Source organism: Coregonus lavaretus (assembly GCF_964263955.1).
Source record: "Coregonus lavaretus genome assembly, chromosome: 17".
NCBI classification, from domain to species: domain Eukaryota; kingdom Metazoa; phylum Chordata; class Actinopteri; order Salmoniformes; family Salmonidae; genus Coregonus; species Coregonus lavaretus.
The window spans coordinates 7,819,304-7,845,437 of NC_140004.1; the positions used below are offsets into that span (position 1 = coordinate 7,819,304).

At 45.5% G+C, this 26,134-nt stretch overlaps 1 protein-coding gene across 2 annotated transcripts in view; it reads right to left on the reverse strand.

The window, feature by feature from the left end:
• Positions 1-19,541: 19,541 nt before the first annotated feature.
• LOC311144867 (transmembrane protein 161B) overlaps positions 19,542-26,134 on the reverse strand; it is a 28,004-nt gene continuing 21,411 nt past the window's right edge. For both annotated transcript variants that reach the window (XM_084181023.1, XM_084181024.1), the window contains 7 exons: positions 24,041-24,192; positions 23,548-23,608; positions 23,272-23,412; positions 22,838-22,951; positions 22,388-22,562; positions 22,171-22,267; positions 19,542-22,058 (listed from right to left, as the gene is read on the reverse strand). In XM_084181023.1, the coding sequence (XP_084037149.1) occupies positions 21,775-22,058; positions 22,171-22,267; positions 22,388-22,562; positions 22,838-22,951; positions 23,272-23,412; positions 23,548-23,608; positions 24,041-24,192 (1,024 nt within the window). In that variant the 3' untranslated portion in view covers positions 19,542-21,774. The remainder of the gene's footprint in view (positions 22,059-22,170; positions 22,268-22,387; positions 22,563-22,837; positions 22,952-23,271; positions 23,413-23,547; positions 23,609-24,040; positions 24,193-26,134) is intronic.

The window sequence follows — 26,134 nt, forward strand, 5'->3', positions numbered from 1 at the left end:
ATCCAGAAAGTATACCACTCTATTGATATCACATACATTATCAACCATTTCACACGTCATCCAGATACTGAATGCTGTTAGAATGCTGATCATTCTGAGGTTTAAACTGTGGCACAAATTGACAATCTTTTCCTAAATTAATGGAGGTGTGAATGTTTCAGTCTGAGAGTCTCTCTTCTCTGGCACTAGAGTCCTGCATCAGGCAAAAAATGAATTGCTGGCAGGTGGTCCCAGAGTTGAGAGAGTAAATACAATTGTGCAATTACACTTGACTTGTGGCCTGCCGATTTTCCAAAAATAGGCACGGTGGGCTTTTGGTTTCTCTCCCTCTAAAAACAGAAATAAATCATTCTAAATAACAAACTGGCTTTATTTACCACAGTGTGAGAGAGTGATAGCCCCTCTACATAAAGTGGGTTTCTGAAACACGGAGTCCTTCTTTTCTGATGTGAAGAAGAAACTGAATGAAAGAGTCCAGCGAGGACAGGGAGGGGAAAAAGGTTGCCCATATTTTCAAGACCTGAGCTACTTCATTTATTTTTGAAATGTCCTAGTTTATTTAGGCAATTTAATATATTAGTTTAGGCTTGGCCTATTTAGTAGGCTATTTAATATATTAGTTTAGGCTTGGCCTATTTAGTAGGCTATTTAATAATATAATAATAATATGCCATTTAGCAGACGCTTTTATCCAAAGCGACTTACAGTCATGCGTGCATACATTTTTGTGTATGGGTGGTCCCGGGGATCGAACCCACTACCTTGGCGTTACAAGCGCCGTGCTCTACCAGTTGAGCTACAGAGGACCACAATTTAATATATTAGTTTAGGCTTGGCCTATTTAGTAGGCTATTTAATATATTAGTTTAGGCTTGGCCTATTTAGTAGGCTATTTAATATATTAGTTTAGGCTTGGCCTATTTAGTAGGCTATTTAATATATCAGTTTAGGCTTGGCCTATTTAGTAGGCTATTTAATATATTAGTTTAGGCTTGGCCTATTTAGTAGGCTATTTAATATATTAGTTTAGGCTTGGCCTATTTAGTAGGCTATTTAATATATCAGTTTAGGCTTGGCCTATTTAGTAGGCTATTTAATATATTAGTTTAGGCTTGGCCTATTTAGTAGGCTATTTAATATATCAGTTTAGGCTTGGCCTATTTAGTAGGCTATTTAATATATTAGTTTAGGCTTGGCCTATTTAGTAGGCTATTTAATATATTAGTTTAGGCTTGGCCTATTTAGTAGGCTATTTAATATATTAGTTTAGGCTTGGCCTATTTAGTAGGCTATTTAATATATTAGTTTAGGCTTGGCCTATTTAGTAGGCTATTTAATATATTAGTTTAGGCTTGGCCTATTTAGTAGGCTATTTCGCAGCATTAAACTATATTTGTCAGCATAAAGCTGAGTGACTCATTCATTTGTGACTTTGGATCAAAATAAATAAGTACCAACATTATTTCTGATAGTCTTTAATAAAGAAAGGTTTTGAGCAAGTTAATCTGCTCATGTTGTATGTGTTCAATTATTTGTGACATTGTGCTTACAATGAAGAATGTAAACAAAATAAATCAAATTCATAGTGAATAATCAGATGCGTGTTGCAAGCTTGTCATTTTCCTTATTACATTTTTTTAAAATATGTGATTTCATATTTTTAGACAATAGAAAACATACACATACAAACGACAACTACATCACACCTGGCCATGACTAATAAACAAACTTGAACACACATGGTCAACAGCAGATTCACAGCAGTGGTTTGGTTTTGCATGCATCAGCCAGCTTAATGCTATAGCAGAGGCTCAGCCTTGCGGGCAGTGCAGGAATCCGAGTGTCTGTCCGCTGGCCTGGCCAGACCCAGTCTCCCCTGGGAGCCTTCATTGATTCCTCTGAATGGCCCTAATGACCTAAGCTACTCCCAGGCCGCCATTTGTCTAACAGGTTGAATAAAGGGGTCAAAGGTCAAGTCAAAGTGGATGTCACTATGTGACCTCTTAACAGACAGAATCAAATCACTAAAATAACACTAAAACAGGACCTTATTCACGTTCATCAAACAGACTCATTCATTCTCAATGATATTAACTACCTCTTCACAAATGACATTTCTATGTGTTTATTTTGCTTTATTTTGGTCAAGTCAACCTTATTGAAAATGGATCATACAAACCAAACACACAAATACAGTTGTCAGAACAAAAGCCCAAACCATGTTGTACACAGAGGGTGTGAGATTTGGATCCAATTTTTCTTTTCACATATATAGTGTAGCTACACTAAATATGGATACATAAGCCTGCTGTATTTTTCTGCATAATTGCCCAGATTAATTCCTTAATAAAGAAACTTGACTACATATACAGGTAACTGCCAAAATAAAGGAAACACCAACAAAAATAATCTCCCATAAGTGATAACTGAGACGGCCATGGCATATGGTTTACATCATTACATCATCAATTCCTGATAGTATAGTACAGTGTTAAATTGTTTTAATGAGGAACATAGCTTGATTTTCAGGAACTGTGTGGAAGGACTGGGGGTGTAGCACTCTGTGAATGTATTGTTCATCATCAGCCTTAATGAAATATTGTGCTGCAAATTAACTCTATTAGAATTGAGACATGCAGGACATGTGCCCTGTGTGTGTGTGAGGCCCAGGGTTCATGAGGTTTAGTGGTGCTTCACATTATATCAGTCTATCACAGAGTCTAAATCTTATCAAACCAAAATGCAATCCAGGGACCAATATTTAATTGAATTGGGAAAGATTACTCATTGGGTAGACTTTTTTCCCCAGTCGCTTCGATGCACTGCAATGTAATGATAGCACAATAGGCCAAAGGATGAGGACAGCGGTCACACTCACAATCTGTCAATCATGCTGATGTTCCATGTGTGACACTAGTATTGTGTGATGCATTTCAAATCACAGAACACCCTCATTGCCCATCCCTATAAACTACAGCAGAATTTCAGGCTATTCCACCCCTTACTGCTTCATCATGATTGGAACTTGAAAGAAATAGAAGTGCAATACCATTGCTGAAGATAAACCATGATCTTAGGCTTAGAAAATATAGATTTGCATTCGTCACCTGGTTCTGTTGGATATGAATGCTTTAATAAGATGCTTTCTCATTGGACAATCAGGAGAGCTGGGATTGTGGTGGTGATGCTCAGGCTCACCTCCTTGTCCCACTTCGGTGCAGTTCTGTCCAAAGACACTAGGGGGAAGTCAACTCTGTTTATTCCTAACTGAGGAGATCCCTATAAGTGATAAAATCTGATGAAAAAGATACATTGATTGGCATTGACTTTGATGTTGTGTTTCCACTTGGTGCAACAATTCAATGTCTATCTGATTTCCGGTTTGTTCCTTTTTAATATAAAAGTATCATGTAAAGCCCTATCTTTGTCCTATTGTATTTAAATTATCTGTATAATATGTCCTATACAGAAGGGTAAACTACCAGATCTAACAGCTATTATGTTTTAATTTTGAAAATCCCATTTACTGTAGTTGTGTTTTATAAACTATTATGAATTATCATTATATCAGTTGACTGATTCCTCACGCGTGCATGTGCACGCACTCACACACTCACACACTCGCACTCACACAGTACACGTTCACACACGTGCATGTACACACACACACACACAGCTATGTTTTATACTTGTGAAGACTTTTGGGGATCAGTAATTGATTCCCATTCAAAATCCTATTTTCCCTAAACCTAACCCTAACCCTTAATCTAACATGAATTCTTAACCTAACCTGTTACAGGAGGGGGTCGCAGTTCCGGAGCGACCCACTAGGTGTCATCCTCCGACAACCTTAGGCACCTCCTCACTCATAGTCTGGACTAATCAGTATCCTATTGGTGTCACCTGTGTCTACCTGTTCACCTGTATTTATGCCCTCACTTCCCTGTGTTCCCTTGCTCAGTTTTCTCTGTTAGTTTCTCTATGTCCAGCAGTACTACTCAGTGTCTGATCGGAGACCTATGTACAGGTACTTGAGAAGTGTTCTCCCTGTTTCATTATTTCATTATTTGCTCCGCCTTTTATTATCGTGATAAGTCCGTTATTTTGTATTTTGGCTTTGGGACCACCAGGAAAGATCCTTGTTTCACCATCTCTGCCTACTAGCTACTGTATATCCTGCACCGCACCTGGGTCACACCTCACACCAAACCTTTACAGAAAACTGAGCCAATATGGATCCAGCGGAGGCAGCACAGTATCAGAGCGCATTAACAACACAGGGAGCTATGCTGAACCAACACGACCGCAGCCTGCTGCAGATCATCGAGAATATCCGCAAGCTGACGATCGCCGTGCAGAGCCGGGTGGACACACGACCAGCCCCGGCAGCCGGCGGAGCGGAAGCCGCGGCAGCGGTGTCTCCAGTCTCGCCTGTGACATCGCGGGAACCATGGCTACCACCTCTGGAGAGGTATGATGGATGTCCAGAGGGCTGCAGGGAATACCTCACCCAGTGTTCCCTGGTATTCAGCCCACAACCCTCCTCCTTCCCGACAGAGCAGTTCTGGGTGGCCTACATCATCACTCTGTTGACAGGTCGGGCCCTTTCCTGGGCTACCTGCGGAGTGGGAGAGCCAAACTCCAGAGTCCTCCGACTCCTACCAATTCACCCGGGAGCTATGCAAGGTGTTCGACACCTACCGGGTGGTGTCGGGGCATGAGGCCGGGAGGCAGCTCACGGCCTGTCAGCAGGGTGACCGTTCGGTGGCAGACTACTCCGTGGAGTTTCGGACCCGGGCTCAAGAGGCAGGATGGGAGGAGGCCGCCCTGGTCGTCCTTTACGCGCAGGGGCTATCAGAGGGGATGAAGGACGAACTCTCCTTCAGGGAGCTACCTGAGCGACTGGATGGCCTCGTCAAACTCTCGGTGCGGGTAGACAATTGGCGTCGTGAGAGGGCGCATGAGAGAGGGATGACGCAAGGCGCACTGTCCCCGTGCATCACCCGACGCACTGTCCCCGTGCATGTCTGGGTGGCGGGGGGGCTATGGGAGGATATCCAGTTTTTCATTGTGGACTCTCTGGAGTGTCCCCTCGTCCTCGGGAACCCCTGGCTAGTCTCCCACAAACCCCTGATAGACTGGTCCACGGGGTGGCTCATCCTGGAGGGAGGCTCTGCCCCCGTCCTGTTCCAGTCTCCACCGACCACTCATCAGCCCAAACCACCGTCCCAGACCCCCTACCAGTCCTCACCTCTTCCCCAGGTCCCGCACTCCAAACCGCGTACCGCTCTAGCGGCGGTTGCCACAGGGAGGACGCGGCTACAGACTCCATCACCGGCCCAGACCTGGCAGGCGTTCCCCGGGAGTATTGGGATCTGGGGGAGGTGTTTAGTAAGAGGCATGCCAATGCCCTACCTCCTTACTGGCCATACGATTGCGCTCTCGATCTCCTGCCGGGCGCAATGCCCACACGAGGGCGATTGTTTTCCTTGTCCCGGCCGGAGAAGCTGGCCATGAGGGAGTATATCGACGAGGCACTGGTCGAGGGTCACATCCATCCCTCTACCTCACCCGTGGGCGCTGGCTTCTTCTTTGATTACCGGGCGCTCAACGACATCACGGTTAAGAACCGCTATCCACTCCCCCTGATGACCACGGCATTCGCATCATTGCAGGGAGCCCGGTTCTTCACCAAGCTGGACTTACACAATGCCTACAACCTGGTGAGGAATCGGGAGGGGGACGAGTGGAAGACGGCTTTTAACACACCCAATGGGCATTATGAGTACCAAGTCATGCCGTTTGGTCTAGCCAACGCGCCTGCTGTGTTCCAGGCATTGGTCAATGACATGCTACGGGACCTCCTCGACTACAGCGTCTTTGTGTATTTGGGTGACATCCTAATATTCTCAAAGGACATGAGTGAACACCAGCAGCACGTTCGGCAGGTCCTCCAACGCCTTTTCCGTCACTAGCTCTACGTCAAGGCGAAGAAGTGCCTGTTCTACACAGAGACAGTCTCCTTCCTGGGGTTCATCGTCACACAGGGGGACCTACGGATGGACCCAGCCAAGGTCAGCGCTGTACTGGATTGGCCCCAGCCCTCAAGCAACTACAGCAGTTTTTATGGTTCGCAAATTTTTATAGCCGATTTATTCAAAATTTTTGCTCCCTAGCCGCTCCCCTGACAGCCCTCACCCAGACGAGCGTGCGCTCCTTTGCCTGGACCCTGGAAGTGGGGAACGCATTTGATGCGCTTAGGCGGCGCTTTACATCGGCCCCAGTCCTAGGGCATCCTGATCCGTCCCTGCCGTTCATTGTGGAGGTGGATGCTTCAGACGTTGCGGTGGGAGCAATCCTGTCCCAGCGGTTCCTCACGGACAGTAAGACTCACCCCTGCGCATTTTTCTCCCGTTGGCTGTCCCCGTCGGAGCGGAATTACAATGTGGGGAACCGTGAGTTGCTAGCGGTCAAGCTCACCCTGGGTGAGTGGAGGCATTGGCTAGAGGGGGCCGCCCATCAATTCAATCAATGAGATGATGAGGTGCAGGTGCGCTGGAGGTGATTAGGGTGCGTTGGGTTTCCATTCCGGTGTTGCCGAGGTGGTGCACTCAGACCGGTGGCTCAGTAGACCGGCGAATCAGAGCGCCAGAGCAACGGGAGGAGATGTGACAGTACCCTCCCCCCGGATGCGCGGCTCCAGCCGCTGGTCGTTGCCGGCCAGGAGGACGACCCCGAGGATGAGGAGCGGGCCGGTCAGGGTGGCAACGGTGGAAGTCCCAAATTAGGTTGGGGTCCAGAACGTCCCCAGCCGGAACCAGCTCCTCTCCTCAGGACCATACCCCTCCCAGTCCACCAGGCAATGGAGCCGTCCCCCACGGAACCTGGAGTCCAGCAGGTCCCTCACCGCATACGCTGGACTCCCATCAATGTCTAGGGGCGGAGGAGGCGTTCCCCGGGGGACGGCATCCGCCAAAGGACCAGGAACCACCGGCCTGAGGAGAGACACATGAAAAGCGGGTGAGAAACGGTAGTGAGGGGGGAAGGATCAGCCGGTATGATACCTCATTTATCCGCCGGAGGACATTAAACAGTCTCCAACTCCATAGTTCCTCTCTGCGGGGGTAAGATTTTTAGAGAAAAAGGCACAGGGATACATTTTCTCTGGCTTAACGTGCCGCTGGGAGAGGACCGCACCCATGCCCTCCTCCGATGCGTCCACCTGCAGGATGCAAGGACGAGATGGATCTGGGTGTTTAAGGATGGGCGTTGTGGTGAACCTCTCCTTCAGCCTCTTGAAGACAGCGTCAGCCTCAGGGTTCCAGGCCAGCTTCTGAGGCCTACCCTTAAGGAGAGAGGTGAGCGGGGTGGCTACGGAGCTGAAGGACCTGATGAAACGCTGGTTGAAATTACAGAAGCCAAGGAAGCTCTGTAGGCCCTTGATGGTGGTGGGAACTGGCCATGACCTGACGGCGTCTGTTTTCACTCCTTCCATGAACACCCCCTGAGGACTGATCCGGTATCCCAGGAAGGAGATGGCCTGTTGGTGGAATTCTCATTTCTCCCCCTTCACCAACAGGCTGTGCTCCCGGAGGCGGAGTAGGACAGCTCCGACGTCCCTGACGTGCTTTTCGAACGTAGCTGAGTAGATCAGGATATCATCGATGTACACCACCTGTCTACTCAGCATGTCCCGGAACACGTCATTGACGAAGGACTGGAACACAGGAGGTGCGTTGGCAAGGCCGCAGGGCATGACGCAGTATTCATAGTGGCCTGAGGTAGTGCTGAATGCAGTCTTCCACTCGTCTCCTTCACGGATTCGGGACAGGTTGTAGGCACTCCTCAGGTCCAATTTAGTAAAGTACGGAACCAGAGGGAGGGGGTACCGGTACTTGGTGGTGACTGCGTTCAGCCCTCGGTAGTCAATGCATGGTCTCAGTCCTCTGTCTTTTTTGGCCACGAAGAAGAAGCTGGCAGAGGCAGGAGATGTAGAGCATCTGATGAACCCATGTTTCAGGGTCTCCGCGGCCTCAGTCTCCATGGCCTCCGCCATGAAAAGGGGGTAAATGCGACTCTTCAGGGGGTGTTGTCCCTCCAGCAGGTCAATGGTGCAGTCCCAGGGCCTATGAGGAGGGAGACACATAGCCTTTAATAAAGAGAAGACATCGGAGAGATCTGCATACTCACGTGGAATGTTGGGCTGGAGGGCGGACTCCGGACTCTCCACTGACGTGGAACAACAAACCACCGGCAGGCAGGTCTTCCGGAATGAGGTGGACCAGGCTGTGATCCTCTTGGTGCTCCAATTGATGGTGGGGTTGTGTAGTCTGAGCCAGGGCAATCCCAAGACGATCTGGTGAAGGGGTGATGTGACGATTTGGAATGACAGCTCTTCATGGTGCTCCGGTAGTGTGGGAATGGTGATTGTGATGGGGAGAGTGACGTGCGTAATGGTGTCTGATGCAAGGGGTTTATTGTCCAGTGCGGTGACGTGTAGCGGAGATGGCAGTGGCATGATGGGCAACCCCCATTCAGAGACCAGCTCCCTATCTATAAGTATCATAGCAGTAGAAATGGAAGAGAAGGAATAACCAGTCACCATTATGGGAACTAAAAACAATGGTTTTGTGATAGGAGATGACGGAACACTCACCGAGCGGCGACGGGAGTCTTACTGCCTAGATAGGGAGCCGCCAGGAGATCTGTGGTCCGAGGTGGCGTAGGGGGTGCTGCCCACCTCCATGAGTGAGGACTCGGAAGCAGGGTGGCTTCCATAGCTCAGATGGGGTGAGCGTCGAGGCTCCGGGAGGTGTTGGGAAAGCCGTCTCTCTCTCAACATGTCGTCAAGACGGATGGACGTGGTGATGAGGGTAACAAGGTCCATCTCGTCGTCCAGACATGCGAGTTCCGTCTTGATGTCCTCCCATAAGCCTCTCCTGAAGGCCGTGCGCAGATCACACTCATTCAAGCCGGAAGACGCCGCCACTGTGCGAAAGCTCAGAGTGTACTCGGACGCGGGCCCCTCTCTCTTTTGTAGATGGAGGAGACGCTCACCCCTGTCCTATCCCTCCGTGGGATGATCAAACACAGCCCTCAACTGAGTGAGGAAGGTCGGGTTGGGTAGTGCCACTGCCTCCTCTCCTTCCCAGACTGCTTTGGCCCAATCCAGCGCCTTTCCTTTAAGTAGCAAAATCACCAGCGCTATCCTGGCTTGTTCAGATGGCTATGCCCCAGGCTGACACGCCAGATAAAGTGAAACCTGTAGCAGGAAGCTGCTACATTTAGTAGTTTTACCGTGATAGCGCTCCGGTAGGGCGAGGGTTCCCGCAGAAGTGGTGATAGAACGGGATCAGGTGGATAGGGGGCATTCGCCGCTCCCTGAGGTGGAACCGGAGCGCTTGGCAGATTATGCAGAGTTTGGAGCACTTCCTGCATGGTGGCGTTCAACTGGGCAAGCTGCTACTGGTGCTGGTCGAGGCACTGGGAAACTCCTGCTGCATCCATTTTCATTTGGTGTGTGATTCTGTGACGCGTACTGAGTATACGAAGAGGCAGGACGCAGACGCAGGAATTAACAAGGTCAAGGTTTACTTGACAATGACACAGAGAAATAACAAAGATAGAGTAAACGACACAAAGCTAAACAATCACACACAACACCATACAGAACAGTCCAGGGTGCAGGTATGCTGGAGGTGATTAGGGTGCGTTGGGTTTCCATTCCGGTGTTGCCGAGGTGGTGCGCTCAGACCGGTGGCTCAGTAGACCGGCGAATCAGAGTGCCGGAGGGGAGCAATTGGAGGAGACGTGACAATTTCTGATGGTTTAAGTCTAGTTTCCTGGATATTACAAAAGGTGTACTGCAAGGGTCGGTACTCGGGCCTGTTCTCTTTACTATTTATATAAATAATACTGGTCTATCTCTATTGTAATATTCATCTTCATGCAGAAGACACTGTTATGTATGTCATTGCCCCAACTGTTGACCAGGCTATGTTAGAGCTGCAATCTAACCTTGCTACCTTACAGAAAACCCTGGTTGGTTTAAAACTTGTACTTAATGGGGGCAAGACTAAATACATGTTGTTCTCAAATTTTCACAAAAATGTTTCAGATGGACTACATATTTATTCATTAGATGGTTCTCCCATTGATCGGGTTCCCACCTATAAATATATCCGCATTTGAATTGATACAGACTTAATGTTTAAAAAACATACAGATGTGCTAGTTAAAAAGCTAAGATTTAAAGTGGGCTTCTTTTTTAGAAATCCACTATATATACAAATGTATGTGGACACCCCTTCAAATTAGTGGATTTGGCTATTTCAGCACACCCGTTGCTGACAGGTGTATCAATTCGAGTACACAGCCATGCAATCTCCATAATCAAACACTGGCAGTAGAATGGCCTTACTGAAGAGCTCAGTGACTTTCAACGTTGCACCGTAACAGGATGCCACCTTTTCAACAAGTCACTTCATCAAATTTCTGCCCTGCTAGAGCTGCCCCGGTGAACTGTAAGTGCTGTTATTGTGAAGTGGAAATGTCTAGGAGCAACAATGGCTCAGCCACGAAGTGGTAGGCCACACAAGCTCACAGAACGGGACGCCAAGTGCTGAAGCGTGCAGCGCGTAAAAATTGTCTGTCCTCGGCTGTAACACTCACTACCAAGTTCCAAACTGCCTCTGGAAGCAACTTCAGCACAATAACTGATTGTCGGGAGCTTCATGAAATGGGTTTCCATTGCCGAGCAGCCGCACACAAGCCTAAAGATCACCATGCGCAATGCCAAGCGTCGGCTGGAGTGGTGTAAAGCTTGCCGCTATTGGACTCTGGAGCAGTGGAAATGCATTCTATGGAGTGATGAATCATACTTCATCATCTGGCAGTCTGACGGACAACTCTGGGTTTGGCGGAAGCCAGGAGAATGCTACCTGCCCCAATGCATAGTGCCAACTGTAATGTTTGGTGGAGGAGGAATAATGGTCTGGGGGGTTTTCATGGTTCAGGCCCCTTAGTTCCAGTGAAGGAAAATCTTAACGCTACATCATACAATGACATTGTAGACGATTCTGGGCTTCCAACTGGCCCATACCTTTTTAAGCATGACAATGCCCCCATGTACAAAGCGAGGTCCATACATAAATGGTTTGTTGATATAGGTGTAGAAGAACTTGACTGGCCTGCACAGAGCCCTGACCTCAACCCCATCGAACACCTTTGTCATGACTTGTAACACCGACTGCGAGCCAGGCCTAATCGGCCAACATTACTGCCTGACCTCACTAATGCTCTTGTGGCTAAATGGAAGCAAGTCCCCGCAGCAATGTTCCAACATCTAGTGGAAAGCTTTCCCAGAAGACTGGAGGCTGATATAGCAGCAAAGGGGGGGACCAACTTCATATTAATGCCCATGATTTTGGAATGAGATGTTCGACGAGCAGGTGTCCACATACTTTTGGTCATGTAGTGTAGATCTTGCCTCTCCCTAAATAGCATGGAAGCAGATTGTACAGTCAACCTTCCTGCCAGTTGTTGACTGTGGTGACACCATTTACCAGATTGCAGCAGCCACTACTCTTAAAACCTTTGGATGCCGTCCACCATAGCGCCATTCATTTTATCCCTAGTGACAGTTTCAATACTCACCACTGCATCCTGTATCAAAAGTTTGGCTGGTCATCCTTAAAGTCCCGTAGATCAATTCATTACTCGCTTTTTGTTAACAAAGCCCTACTACACAAGCTTCCAACAAAAAAGGGGGGGTAATTACCTAACTTTGTTGTTAAAGTATAAAACAATGAGATACCAAACCTGCTCACTGGGTTGGTTAACTCTTGAGGTTCCTCGGGTCTCCACCAAACTAGGTAAATCCGCTTTTAGCTTTAATGCATCTCATTCCTGGAAACAACTGCAAAATATGCTGCAATTGAAATGCTCTGGTGCTGCTCGGGCAATTTAAAATATTGATTGCGGAACTACTTGCTGAGGAATGTGACTGTTTTTCTTGATTGTTTGTGTTGTGCTGCATTTTAGTTTGTTTTCGCACTATGTCTGATTTTGATTTGATTTTATCTTGTGAATTGTATGTGCAGGTCTCCCTTGCGAAAGAAGCCCTGGTCTCAATGGTGACTGTTTAAGTTAAATAAAGGTAAAATGAACCCTAACTCCTAATCCTAATTCTAACCCTAATTCTAACCCTAACCCTAAACCTACATTATACTTTTTCCTGTGGGGACCGGTGAAATGTCCCCACTTGTCCGAATTGTCCTTGTTTTACTGTCCTTGTGAGGACTTCTGGCCCCCACAAGGATAGTAAAACCAAACACACACACACACACACATAGTGCTCAGAAAGGAAGCTGCTAATTAAAGGCTGTGCTAGAATGCACCATGGAGACCACAGAGGAGCAATGTTCATCGCAATGTGAATTGATGTAAGAGCACTGGTGATTACGAGGAGAGCAGCCAGCCATTTCATATCGCTATGAGGAGCCAGCGCACACCCAAATTCATCCATGACTAGATGTAGATTTATTTTGCCTGTAAAGGCGGGAAAAAATCTATATTTTCCCATCTGTCCTTGTTTCTGACAGATTACACAGTGTCCTCTAACTGATTTTATGTGTGTCCCCCCCCCCCCCCCCCCCCCCCCACAAACACACACATACCCACGCAGGGCCGGCTCTAGCCTTTTGGGGGCCATAAGCGCGATTTGGTTGGAGGGCCCCCCCACAATGCGGGCAAAACATCTGCATTGCTTACTCTTGGGGATTTAGGCTGGGTATCTGTATAGCACTTTGTGACAACTGCTGACAAGGCCTTTATAAAATACATTTGATGGATTGATTGATAGTGCCGGAGAGAGAATGTTGCAATTTTATAACACATTTCATGCAGTTCTACTCATCTTGCCATGGGGCAGAGATCATTGTTTTTGCAGTTTTACAGCTAATTTCCAGCAATTCTACCCATTTTGCCATGGTAGGGAGAGAAATCTTTGCAGTTTTAAAGCTTATGGTTATGCCATGTTAATGATATCTGAGAGTCACTAACAAAATCAATGGGGGCCACCTGGAGCTCAGGGCCCCTGGGCACCTGCCATGCGTACCCAGTCGGTATTCGGCCATGATAACTACAAGTTTAGATTGCTGGCTAGAGTAACTGACCAATCTAAAAATGGTTAGCTGACATGCTAATTGAGTGACTGTCAGTGACTGACATAACAAGAGAAAAACTGCTGTTACGCAACCAAATTTCGAAATTGCACCTTGTGTATTCTACTACTTTAACTCTCAACAGTAAGTAGAGACCCCGACTGAGTTCCTAAAATTGATGGAAGGCATTCAGGAGGAGGCAAGCTCAGGTGAGACCGTTCTAGCCAATGAGAGGGCAGATGCGGGTGTGAGTTGCCGAAATCTAACGTGCGTCCTCTTATATCAGAGCATTCGTAACAACCTTACCATTACGAAACTTCTATCCGATCAAATAAGCCTCATGTAGCAAATTAGCAATTACATTTTTTGTTGACCAAATTCAACACTTTCTCAATGACCTCCATCCCAAAATTCCTCACTTCGCGGTCTTACTTATGTGGACAGATTTTGGGCGGAGTAAACCCTCTCTCTTCGCCTCTTCCTCTCTGCTATGGAGCACTGTTTAAAGCCACCATGCAGTATTTTTTAATCATCACTGTATTTCTAATAAATCACTGTTTGTTTATTTCATGAAAATAACTCCAAATATATTTGTAATAATGTATTTCCCTGAGCCTCCTTTTGACATTGAAATGCTCAGTCTGATTGTGTTGCCGTGTCAATATGAATTTAAAGACATTTACATACACAGCCCTGATTGGCAGATAGGATCGTCTAGACTCTAGAGCCTACCCCGCTTACCCCTTCAAAGTAGGAGGATACATATGCAAATGCTGGGATGACTGGTCATTGGTCAGAATAATCAGATCAGATTGTGATGTCATGTTCTGGGCTGAACAGACTGAAATTCTAGGCATTTTTCAAACAGCTCTTACACAAAAAGGCATTATCATCATTTTCACAATTTCTGAGTGTTATTTCGACCTCATGGTGTGGAAATATGATTTTAAAAAACAGGAAAATCACATTTCTAACTGCACTGCCTCTTTAAGATCATGTTTGGTGTATAGAAGCTTGTGGGTACTGGTGTTACTGACGTTACATTTTTACATTTTACATTTTAGTCATTTAGCAGACGCTCTTATCCAGAGCGACTTACAGTTAGTGAGTGCATACATTTTTCACCATACCATTTACAGATTGTTCACAGACTGTAGTATTATTTTTGATGTTCACTCTCAGTCACACAATATGTTTTAGGAATCTTTTCTGAAGCATTGCAAATATTCTGGCCAAGATATTTTGTCTATATTTAGTCAAAAGTGATACAAGTGAGTGTGTGGGTCTTATTTGTGTACATAACTTAGGTAAGATGAGATGGTAAGGTAGACCATAGAAATGATGAACAATTACCAAATCAAATGAATTCAGTCTATACCCTTTTTCAACTGATGATCATTTTGAAAATAGACCAGAGGTTTGAGAAAACATAAGCTGTTGCTGGACTCAAGCTATACAAATGGTGTGTATGATCTGCCCTCAATTTAATTGACGGCCCTTACGGCAGGCCACGTTTTTCCTTGTCCCAAATCTGAAGTAGAATTGCTAATGTTCTATAAAAACAGGTCAGAGGCTTCCAGGAAAATGTTATGTCCTCTTTTGGGCCATTCAATCCACACGGTCAGGTCATTGATGGAGTAGCTCCTCTTTATTGCTACTACTTCTCACAATCCCAATAACACAATGGTGGAATTCCTATTCTCCCACAGACAGAGAGCTAGCGATTAAAGGGACACCTCTCCAGAAGATTCTGTCATTTTGCTGTGGGATGGGGTTTTAGGGGTCTGGAGGGGTACACCAACCCCCCAAAGGGGTGCTCTGTGGCCCTCTGTAGAGAACAGTCTGGTCTGAATAGGCCCCTCTCGAGGGAAAGAAAGGAGCCTCTCCAGAGGTTTGTTTTGAGATCCTGCCTCTGAAATGAATGTATTGGCCCAGTTTCCCCTGTTCATATGGAATACAGTGGGGAAAAAAAGTATTTAGTCAGCCACCAATTGTGCAAGTTCTCCCACTTAAAAAGATGAGAGAGGCCAGAAAATGACATTGTTGGATTTTTTATGAATTTATTTGCAAATTATGGTGGAAAATAAGTATTTGGTCAATAACAAAAGTTTCTCAATACTTTGTTATATACCCTTTGTTGGAAATGACACAGGTCAAACGTTTTCTGTAAGTCTTAACAAGGTTTTCACACACTGTTGCTGGTATTTTGGCCCTCCATGCAGATCTCCTCTAGAGCAGTGATGTTTTGGGGCTGTCGCTGGGCAACACGGACTTTCAACTCCCTCCAAAGATTTTCTATGGGGTTGAGATCTGGAGACTGGCTAGGCCACTCCAGGACCTTGAAATGCTTCTTACGAAGCCACTCCTTCATTGCCCGGGCGGTGTGTTTGGGATCATTGTCATGCTGAAAGACCCAGCCATGTTTCATCTTCAATGCCCTTGCTGATGGAAGGTGGTTTTCACTCAAAATCTAACGATACATGGCCCCATTCATTCTTTCCTTTACATGGATCAGTCGTCCTGGTCCCTTTACAGAAAAACAGCCCCAAAGCATGATGTTTCCACCCCCATGCTTCACAGTAGGTATGGTGTTCTTTGGATGCAACTCAGCATTCTTTGTCCTCCAAACACGACGAGTTGAGTTTTTACCAAAAAGTTCTATTTTGGTTTCATCTGACCATATGACATTCTCCCAATCCTCTTCTGGATCATCCAAATGCACTCTAGCAAACTTCAGACGGGCCTGGACATGTACTGGCTTAAGCAGGGGGACACGTCTGGCACTGCAGGATTTGAGTCCCTGGTGGCGTAGTGTGTTACTGATGGTAGGCTTTGTTACTTTGGTCCCAGCTCTCTGCAGGTCATTCACTAGATCCCCCCGTGTGGTTCTGGGATTTTTGCTCACCGTTCTTGTGATCATTTTGACCCCACGGGGTGAGATCTTGCGTGGAGCCCCAGATCGAGGGAGATTATCAGTGGTCTTGTATGTCTTCCATTTCCTAATAATTGCTCCCACAGTTGATTTCTTCAAACCAAGCTGCTTACCTATTGCAGATTCAGTCTTCCCAGCCTGGTGCAGGTCTACAATGTTGTTTCTGGTGTCCTTTGACAGCTCTTTGGCTTGGCCATAGTGGAGTTTGGAGTGTGACTGTTTGAGGTTGTGGACAGGTGTCTTTTATACTGATAACAAGTTCAAACAGGTGCCATTAATACAGGTAACGAGTGGAGGACAGAGGAGCCTCTTAAAGAAGAAGTTACAGGTCTGTGAGAGCCAGAAATCTTGCTTGTTTGTAGGTGACCAAATACTTATTTTCCACCATAATTTGCAAATAAATTCATTAAAAATCCTACAATGTGATTTTCTGGATTTTTTTCCCTCAATTTGTCTGTCATAGTTGACGTGTACCTATGATGAAAATTACAGGCCTCTCTCATCTTTTTAAGTGGGAGAACTTGCACAATTGGTGGCTGACTAAATACTTTTTTTCCCCACTGTATTCCATATGAACAGGGGAAACTGGGCCAATACATTCATTTCAGAGGCAGGATCTCAAAACAAACCTCTGGAGAGGCTCCTTTCTTTCCCTCGAGAGGGGCCTATTCAGACCAGACTGTTCTCTACAGAGGGCCACAGAGCACCCCCACTGTATGTACAATGGCACTCACAGGCTTTATTATTTCTCCTCTGTACTATCCAATGAATGCCTCATAATGCTTGAATTGGATGAGAATGACACCCCTGTCCTACAACACACCACCCCACCCCACCCCAACAACGGAGGACAGGCAAAGCAAATCAATAGATTTAGCCAATTTCAGTTAATACAAGGACTTCCATTTAGTCTAAAGTGACACTCTGGGCTAAATCAAAATATAGGATGACAAAACTATGTTGAACACCATATCTTGAGCATCTGGTTTACAATTAAGTAGAACATGTCTTCTCAAAAGTGTCTAGTTGAAGGCCTTGGAACGCGAAGTGCTCTAGAGTGAGAGGCTTATCAGACCAATTAATGTATTAATGTCCTTGACAGGCTGATGCTAAGCCACACCTTGTGAGGAGCAAACCTGGACTGAGCCAGATGGGACCAAAACATCTTGAATAAGAAGGCCACTTACTAAAGTACATTTCTTTATTTGCTTTTGTTTAACTATGAAACAGTAGAATGTTGTTGCCATTAGCTGTGGCCAAGTTACACATGCTACTGTAACACATCTACAGTAACAGTTGCAGTTGTCTCACAGTTTGTTAATGTCTGCCCCGCCATCATGACAACCCCTGAGCTAAATAAAAGCATGGGTGTAGTGTCATAATGCAAACTAACAGCAATTATACTGTATGTATTACACTGAACAAAATTATAAACGCAACATGTAAAGTATTGGTCCCATGTTTCATGAGCTGAAATAAAAGATCCCAGAGATTTTCCATACACACAAAAAGCTTATTTCTCTAAAATTTTAAGCACACATTTGTTTACATCCCTGTTAGTGAGCATTTCTCCTTTGTCAAGATAATCCATCCACCTGACAGGTGTGGCATATCTAGAAGCTGATTAAACAGCATGATCATTACACAGGTGTACCTTGTGCTGGGGACAATAAAAGGCCACTAAAATGTGGTTTTGTCACACAACACAATGCTACAGATGTCTCAAGTTTTGAGGGAGCGTGCAATTGGCATGCTGACTACAGGAAAGTGCCCCATGGTGGCGGTGGGAATATGGTATGGGCATGCATAGGCTACGGACAACGAACACAATTGCATTTTATCAATGGCAATTTGAATGCACAGAGATACCGTGACAAGATCCTGAGGCCCATTGTCGCACCATTCATCCGCTGCCATCAACTCAGCATGATAATGCACGGCCCCATGTCAAGCTGAAAATGTCCCAGTTCTTCCATGGCCTGCGTACTCACCAGACATGTCACTCTTTGAGCATATTTGGGATACTCTGGATCGTCATCAGCGTTTTCCAGTTCCCGCCAATATCCAGCAACTTCGCACAGCCTCTGAAGAGTGGGACAACATTCCACAGGCCACAATCAACTGCCTGATCAACTCTATACGAAAGAGATGTGTCGCGCTGAATGAGGCAAAAGGTGATCACACCAGATACTGACTGGTTTTCTGATCCCTTACCTTTTTTAAGGTATCTGTGACCAACAGATGCATATCTGTATTCCCAGTCATGTGAAATCCATAGATTAGGGCCTAATAAATCTATTTCAATTGACTGCTTTCCTTATATGAACTGTAACTCAGTCAAATCTAAGAAATTGTTGCGTTTATATTTTTGTTCAGAATATATTCATCTGGCACTTTTCATTAAGGTCTTAAAACACTCAAAACTGTATGGATGTAACTCATCCCATCCACTGCCAATGTTTAGGTCTACCTGGGTGATGCACGGCAGCCATTTTGGATTGACAATAACATGGTGGGCTTTTCAACACATTGGGCGCGTTCCTCTACCCAGGCGTTGCTAATGCATGCCAGATCTTACAACGCCTGGATAGGTATTTTAAGTATTAGCTAACCACATCATATGTTATAGAAATCTGTCAGTCGATGACGTGGCACACAACCATTGGTTGATGCATGCAACGTCTGAGCAGGGGAACACAACCATTGACTGACTGTCATCGCAATGCCTCGACAGAGAGGGGTTGACACAGAGGGAGGGACAATACAAGGACACATTTACACAGTCTTTTGTAAGGCATTGTTTCTGAAGTTGTCCAGCATGTGTTGTACTGAACACTACTTAACAATACTGAAAGACTAGGAGGAAATTCAAATTGAAGCTAATGTTTTGCACTGGTAACATATGGATTAATATGAGTGGACACTATTCTCACATGGCCTCACATTCTATAGTAATCATCCAACAGCTGCCTGGAGGCATGATCCATTTAGTTATAAAGATGGTTTTAAAGTACCACAAAAGATGCTGTCATGACCCACCATATTAACACTTGTCCATTGGCAAATTACTGCATTATTGGGTCAGAAACTGGCACCATTATAAGAGCTGGCGAGAAGAGGTACATTTATGCCATGCCTCTGGTGGGTAAAGTGGGTCCTTCCTGCAGTGTCCACACCTCTGATGCATAGAGCTCAAGTGAACAGCAGTCTAAAGGTCCTCACTAATATTTCAGAACAAACCTGTTCAAAATTCAAATACTTTAGACAATAAAGACTTGAATGTAACCCTCAAGCTGAGTAACTATTTGTAACGGTCACGCATCCTCTGGTATAGTAAGCCTCTGGGCCAATAAAATAGCTTTTCCTTGTGCAGTGTTTAAAACTTGGACAATTATCAACCAGTAAGTCAGTAAATTAAAATTATTGAGCTCAAAACCCAATTTTAAAACACATGGTAATGATTTTAATTTATTAAAGACAAACTAAACTAGAAATAATAAATACATGGAAGAATAGTAATACGTTTGAACTCAAAATAAAGAAAAAAACAAAGAAAAAAAACACAAAAGTGGTGACAGACAAGGCAAACAATGCCTTTTTGGCCAATGGATTGCAAAAGTATCCCAGCTACTTTTCGATTGACATATCAGGGGAAAGAATCTCAAAAGATACAATTTGCGATTTGTCTTGTACACGTTTCTGAACTGACTGAAAACATCATACAGTCCAATAATACATTGTTTGGTGTTAAGATTAGACATTTTCACAGCCCCCCAAATATACTGAACTTAAAACCCCGTTTCCGGGTGGGTAGGGAGGATGCGGGCAGGTGGAGGGGGACTGAGGGGGGGAATGGGTCAGAGTTATCTTTGTATGCATTTAATTGATTGTTTTTGTGCCTCTGAAAAAGAAAAATGACTAAACTCAATAAAAAGTTGGTCACAAAAGAAAATATTCTGTTGACCTAATCACATGAGGCATAGGGCTAGGAAGTACAAGTACAAATTAAAATCACAGATACCAATAATGTTCTTCATTAAGAAAAATCTGAAATTAGGCAGGATAGATACATTCACAGTATGCATACTCCCCACCTTTCAAATGAATAAGAACAAGTGAAGATAAGACTTTTGACAGCTCTTAAAAAAGCCTTTATACAAAACAATGAATTTTCACCCGATATGAGTTAGTGTTATGATAACTTTTGACCAAAACAAACCTTGCTCTGAACTCTGAGGGGTATACTACAAAGCAGAATCAAGGAGTTAGCCAGCCTGAATATTCTGAAATAACGTATTAATTTAAAAAAAGATAAGCTTGAAATGGGCATGGTCTAATGGACGCGACAACCAAAAACACATATCTATGTTCAGCTTTCTTAATGAACCAGAAAATAAACTGTTTATCAAAGTTAGCCGGCTAACTCATTGATCCTGCTTTGTAGTACACCCCTCTGTCCAGACACAACTGTTCTTTATTCCTGAATGGGCTGGACAATCATCCCTGTGTTTCAGCATGTGACAATATGTGTGTGTGTGACAGAGTGCCTGTGAAAGTCTGTTCTTGTGCATATCTTGTTCTATGTACAAGTGTATGAGTACACACTTGTGCTCTAATGATTCCTCATGGGGACTCTGAAGACGGAAGTCCACAGGGTTGCTGTAAAACTATCAGCCCACTGGAGGGGTCATTCTTACTTGGCAGCTCTTTGAAATAAAAATCAATTTATACATTCACAATTTGATCCATGAAACAAAAACAGAAGACATCAAATGGTAGTTTCCCTACTGGCTCTACACAGGGTGGACGGGGACAGGGGAGGGTGGAGGAAAAGAGGCCGTAGCTTATAATTGGCATTTGATTTGACACTTCTCCTATTGATCAAAATGCCCTTTTAGTTGTACGCCAACCTAACAGCAGGGATCTTACTCAAATTCACATAGATACATACACATTCACAAGTGCCATTCCCTTGACCAGGGCCAGTGTGTTGCTGCCCTCCCTAACTGTTGTCACAACTGGTCAGAAGGGGCACAAGTTTCTCTCAGCTCTTCCAGTATGGCTTAGTTTTTTACCAGGGACAGTAACGAGGGGGATAAAATATTTCACAAATCATAAGCAACGCATCACATTTAAAAACCCATGTTTGTCCTTGGTAGCCAATTAGACACATTTACCGGTAAATATAACCGTTTCAAGTGATGGGATCTCAGCAGGGACTCTCCCAGTGAGGTGTCCTCTCCTCCTTCTCCAGTAGGACTAGCATCGCAGCGGTGACCTCTTTTTGGCTGCTTTAGTTCACACATCCCTTTACAACATCCACAGGACCCCACCACGCCACCTCCCCCCACCTCCAGTCTGCAGAGACAAGGTTATCTCTGCTGCTCTGTTTAAGACTGTATGCATACACATTATCATTACTCTCATTTATATTAGTGTCTTTTGTTAAGGATTTGTGAATCCTGCTCTCAAAATAAAAAGGTAGTAAAAGTCAAGTTAAGAGTCATCCATGGAGGAAGTACTGGGGGGTGAACCAGGGGTTCTGCAGATATGGTCATGAGTGACGGGGCTGTGGGAGGGGAGAAGGGTTGTCCTCAGAGCCCTGCCCCACACAGTCATTTCTGAAAGGGCCTGGAACAGAGCCCTGTGGGACACCACCCTGACCCTGGGGGAATGCTGCTATGCCGCCATGAGATACTGGTGGTAGAAGAGGCCGAAGATGGAGGTGGAAAAGAGGCAGGCAGCGATCCACCAGGTGAGGAAGGAGAGGAGGCCACGGAAAAGCAGGGGGGTAAACACTGTTCGCAGGCCCCCGAGGGCCACCGACAGCTGGGCCACCGATGCCTGGGCATCCACAGCCGGCCCTGGAGCTGCAGTTGGTGCTGCCACCGCGGCAGGGTCAGAGTTAATCTCCATTGGGCAGGGGAGGTCTCCCTCAGGGTACACCCCCCAGGAGTGTCCACCTATAACGCAAAGAGTAGGGGGCTACATTAGCAGTGTGGTGGACTAAAGATTGCTGCTAAATGGTTCAATTTAATGTACGGGCAATAATTTCTGATGATGTGCCAAACTCACCTAAGGTTTTTAGCAGCAAGGTTGTATGCAGCAACATCACCAAGGGTGCCACATACTGCAGTGCGATTACACATAGGTAGTAGAAAACACGGGCCACCTGGGAAACAAAAGAAGAGAGAACTTCCTGTCAACAGGAACTCTTAAAACCCCATTGGTTTTATCATACTCTGTCCATCTGTCAAGGCCAAATGATTGGCCGATTCGAGGTGCCACTCACCATCTTCTGCAGGTCGACAGTGCTGATGCGTCCCGCCTCCTTCTTCATCTGCTCCACGCCCTTCTGGGCCAGGTTGAGGTAGGCCTGGAGGTGGTGCCTCATCATAGCCAGGCGCAGCACACACAGCAGCACGATGGCCCACAACCGCAACGTGTCATAGGTCTCCTCAGTCATCCTGGTGAGGTGTCAGAGACACAGCGAGTGTGTGTGTGAGCGAGAGAGAAAGAGACGGGTGAAGGAAAAATGATAAGCAACCCATGTCGATAATGTGAGAAGATGAGAGAGTGAGTGTGCGAGAATGTGAGGGTACGAAAGCCAGGAGTGACAGGGAAAGGTGGAACGAAAGAGATGTTACAGAGATGTGAAACTTTGGGAAGGCCTAATTCTTTGCCCATGCATGTGGTTGAAAAATTTAATGACAAACAAAAAACAAGCCAGAGGTGAACTTACAAAGGCACACTCTCCTTCCCCAGGGCAGGGTTCAGGAGGTAGTCCTTGGTTATGGGCTTCACCCACAGCAGTACCATAATAAGAGGGGCCAGGAAGTTGATATGAAGCAAGGTCCTGGAAGAGAAGAATAACGTAAAATGGTCACACAATCTTGTCAGAGAACGCTTTGCTTATCCTGGAGTGCAATGTGAATACTGTATGAGCACTATGTTTATGGCATACTATCATCCACACTCATCGAGGACCGGCTAGTAGACCACATTACTTATTGGTTTATTCAGATCCCCATTAGCTTTTGCCGAAGCAGCAGCTATTCTTCCTGGGATCCAATAATTTACACTCACACCTACTTCAGCTAGCCCATATTTGAATGGGACAACAATGTGTGGTCTGGGTGTGGGGGAAGGAAGACAGGAGAGAAGAGAGGAACTCACTGTGTGACTTTGGCTGTAGTCAGGTTGAGGGCATCCAGGTGCATTTGAGCCAATCGTAGGCCAGGGAAGGTGAGGAATGCACCAATCAGAGAGCAGAGCAAGGCCAGGATCAGCTTAAAGGTGAGTTTAGATATGGGACCCCTGGTGAAAAGAACATACACAGTTATATTGGGCTAAAGCGTACCTCACATTCATACAACATGTGCATATGCACACAGTCCATGAGTCAATTGGATTCATGACCCATGCATACTGATAAAAAAAGCTCATACTTACTGGGACTCTAACCCCTGGTTGTCCAAAAACTGTGTGGCACTTTCAGAGAAATTTGCGAAACCTAGATCGAAATGAAAACATGATTATATTTAAAAAATTGGTCCTACAAAGTCCAGAAAAATTACAATTACAGTCAGTACATTAGTCAAAACAAATTGAATCTATTCCTCTAATAACAGATTGAATCTATTCCTCTAATGTAGTGTTCTTCAACCCTGGTCCTGGGGAAGCACAGGATTTGCAGGCTTTTGTTCTATCCCATCACTAACACAGCTAGTTTGATGAGTTGAATTGTATGTGTTAGTACTGGTCTGGAACAACAGCCTGCCCAGCCTGTGGGTCCCAAGGGTTGTATTCACTAGGAAGCAAACGGGACGAAAACGCTAGTTTTCCATTACACAAAAATGTTTTGCACTAATGAATAGGACCCAGGTGCAGGATTGAAGAGCACTGTGGGCTAGCTATACTCACAGATGGCTCATCGACCACTCACCTGTCTCCAGGCCAAACTCCAGGTAGTTCTCAGTGACAATGAGGATGGCCATGGCTTTGACGAAGAAGAAGAAAGCAAAGGTGATGCAGAGCGAGCGCTCGCCACCTTCCTCCAGCTTGAAGTAGAAGGCCGTCAGGGAGAACAGGGTCTTACTGTGGGGCAGGGGAGTTAAGGAAAACCCCCACAGAAACACACAACTCATGAAATATAGCCTACTAATCATATTGCTGTGAGCCAGGGCTGTGTAGAGACATTTCTGGAATAATGGTGGTGGCTCATTAACATAATGGACTCGAAGGATCAAAAGCGCGCAACAGTACTGAACAGTGACCCCACAACAAGCACGCACACACACAGTCTAGCTTCTCTCACTCTCTTAAGCAGTGGCTGTCACACATTACCATAGGGCTCAATGGGCCGGGCTTCCTCAGAACTAGAATGGTATTGTCTGCGGTGCCTGGCTGCAGTGTTTCTAGCGGGCTAAGTAAGGACACAGAGTGCTTCTAGAACTGCCTTGCATCTCCATGGTGATGGTGCTCAGCCTTTATTCCACATACCAATGTCTCAGGCCATTCTGAATGGGGAATCGAGGTAATGTAGGCTAGCCAATGGACTTGCCTTTTCCTGGGGGTCACAAACAGGATACTAAAGGCTGCATTTTAAAAAGGTAGCTGACAACTTAGAGCTAATTTCTCTCAAAGGAGCAATGCAACCCCATTATCAGACCTCAGTGAGGCAGCTGCTAATGTAGCCTAAATACTATTTGGGAAGGAGCCACAGAAAGCAAGTGGCAAATTTTGATGCAGCATTTCTGCGAGAGTAGCTTTAGCCCACTTCAAGTTATACCATCACTGATTGTCAGGATAAATCTAGGCTAACCGACAGGCCACTTGATGGTATGTCTACCTGATGTGCATTCAACTTCATCAACACTTATAGAAATCCCTTTCAGTTAGGTGAAATCACAAGGCTTGGGAAGAATCAGATGTTCCAATACTTCGTAACTTCACGAAAAATGTAATCTGCTAAATCCATTCCAATTTGGCAGTTTTAAGATTCCATTCCATGGCTGAGGTGTTGAGTCGAGGTTAACACAACAGGTGCCCGGCTGCAGCCTCTGGCTCTTTACTTCTCCAAGAGGGGCGCCCGAGATGGGAATATGAAATCAAGTGTTCCATTAACATAAACACACCATCATATCACCATCTTCATCATCCAACCAGCCGTGCACCCCCTCACCCACCTCCCAGTCTCCTCTTTTCCCAGGCAAATCAGTCTGGTGAGCTGTGAAAATTGGGCCTCCAATCTACCTCAGCAGGCATGCAGGAAATGGCATGCCTTCCGACCGCACTCAGCCAGGGAGCGTGGGAAAGATTGATCCCCACGGACTGTGGCGGAGGATAATGCGTATGATTTGGCGACGCATCGGCGGAAGAAAGTAGCAGGTAGCAGGGAGACAGGTGGTGGCAGGCAGTGGCTGGAGCTGAGTCTGTCAGTTTTTGGCCACTTACTGCTGAGTGCCTGCTGAAACGGAACCTGGGAACAATCAATGCTCTCTCTCGTGTTTTTTACACTCTCGTAGACAAAGAGATGTTAACCAGCAACAGGTAGGGAACAAAAGGGAGGATTCTCAGTATGTGTTCAGTGATTAAATGCAAGGACACTAATGAAATCAAACTCTTTTACCAGGTCTTTAACGACGGAGTAAGCATTAGGGGGAAACAGCGCAACTGTCCGCCCCAGCACCTTTGCTATTGATTTTGTTTTGTGGACAAAATGGAGACAAGGTGCGTCGAGCAGTGTGTAAAAAAATAATTTGTACATATTCTGCTGTTCTATAGCACATGTACAGTGAGGGAAAAAAAGTATTTGATCCCCTGCTGATTTTGTACGTTTGCCCACTGACAAAGACATGATCAGTCTATAATTTTAATGGTAGGTCTATTTGAACATTGAGAGACAGAATAACAACAAAAAAATCCAGAAAAACGTATGTCAAAAATGTTATCAATTGATTTGAATTTTAATGAGGGAAATAAGTATTTGACCCCTCTGCAAAACATACCTTAGTACTTGGTGGCAAAACCCTTGTTG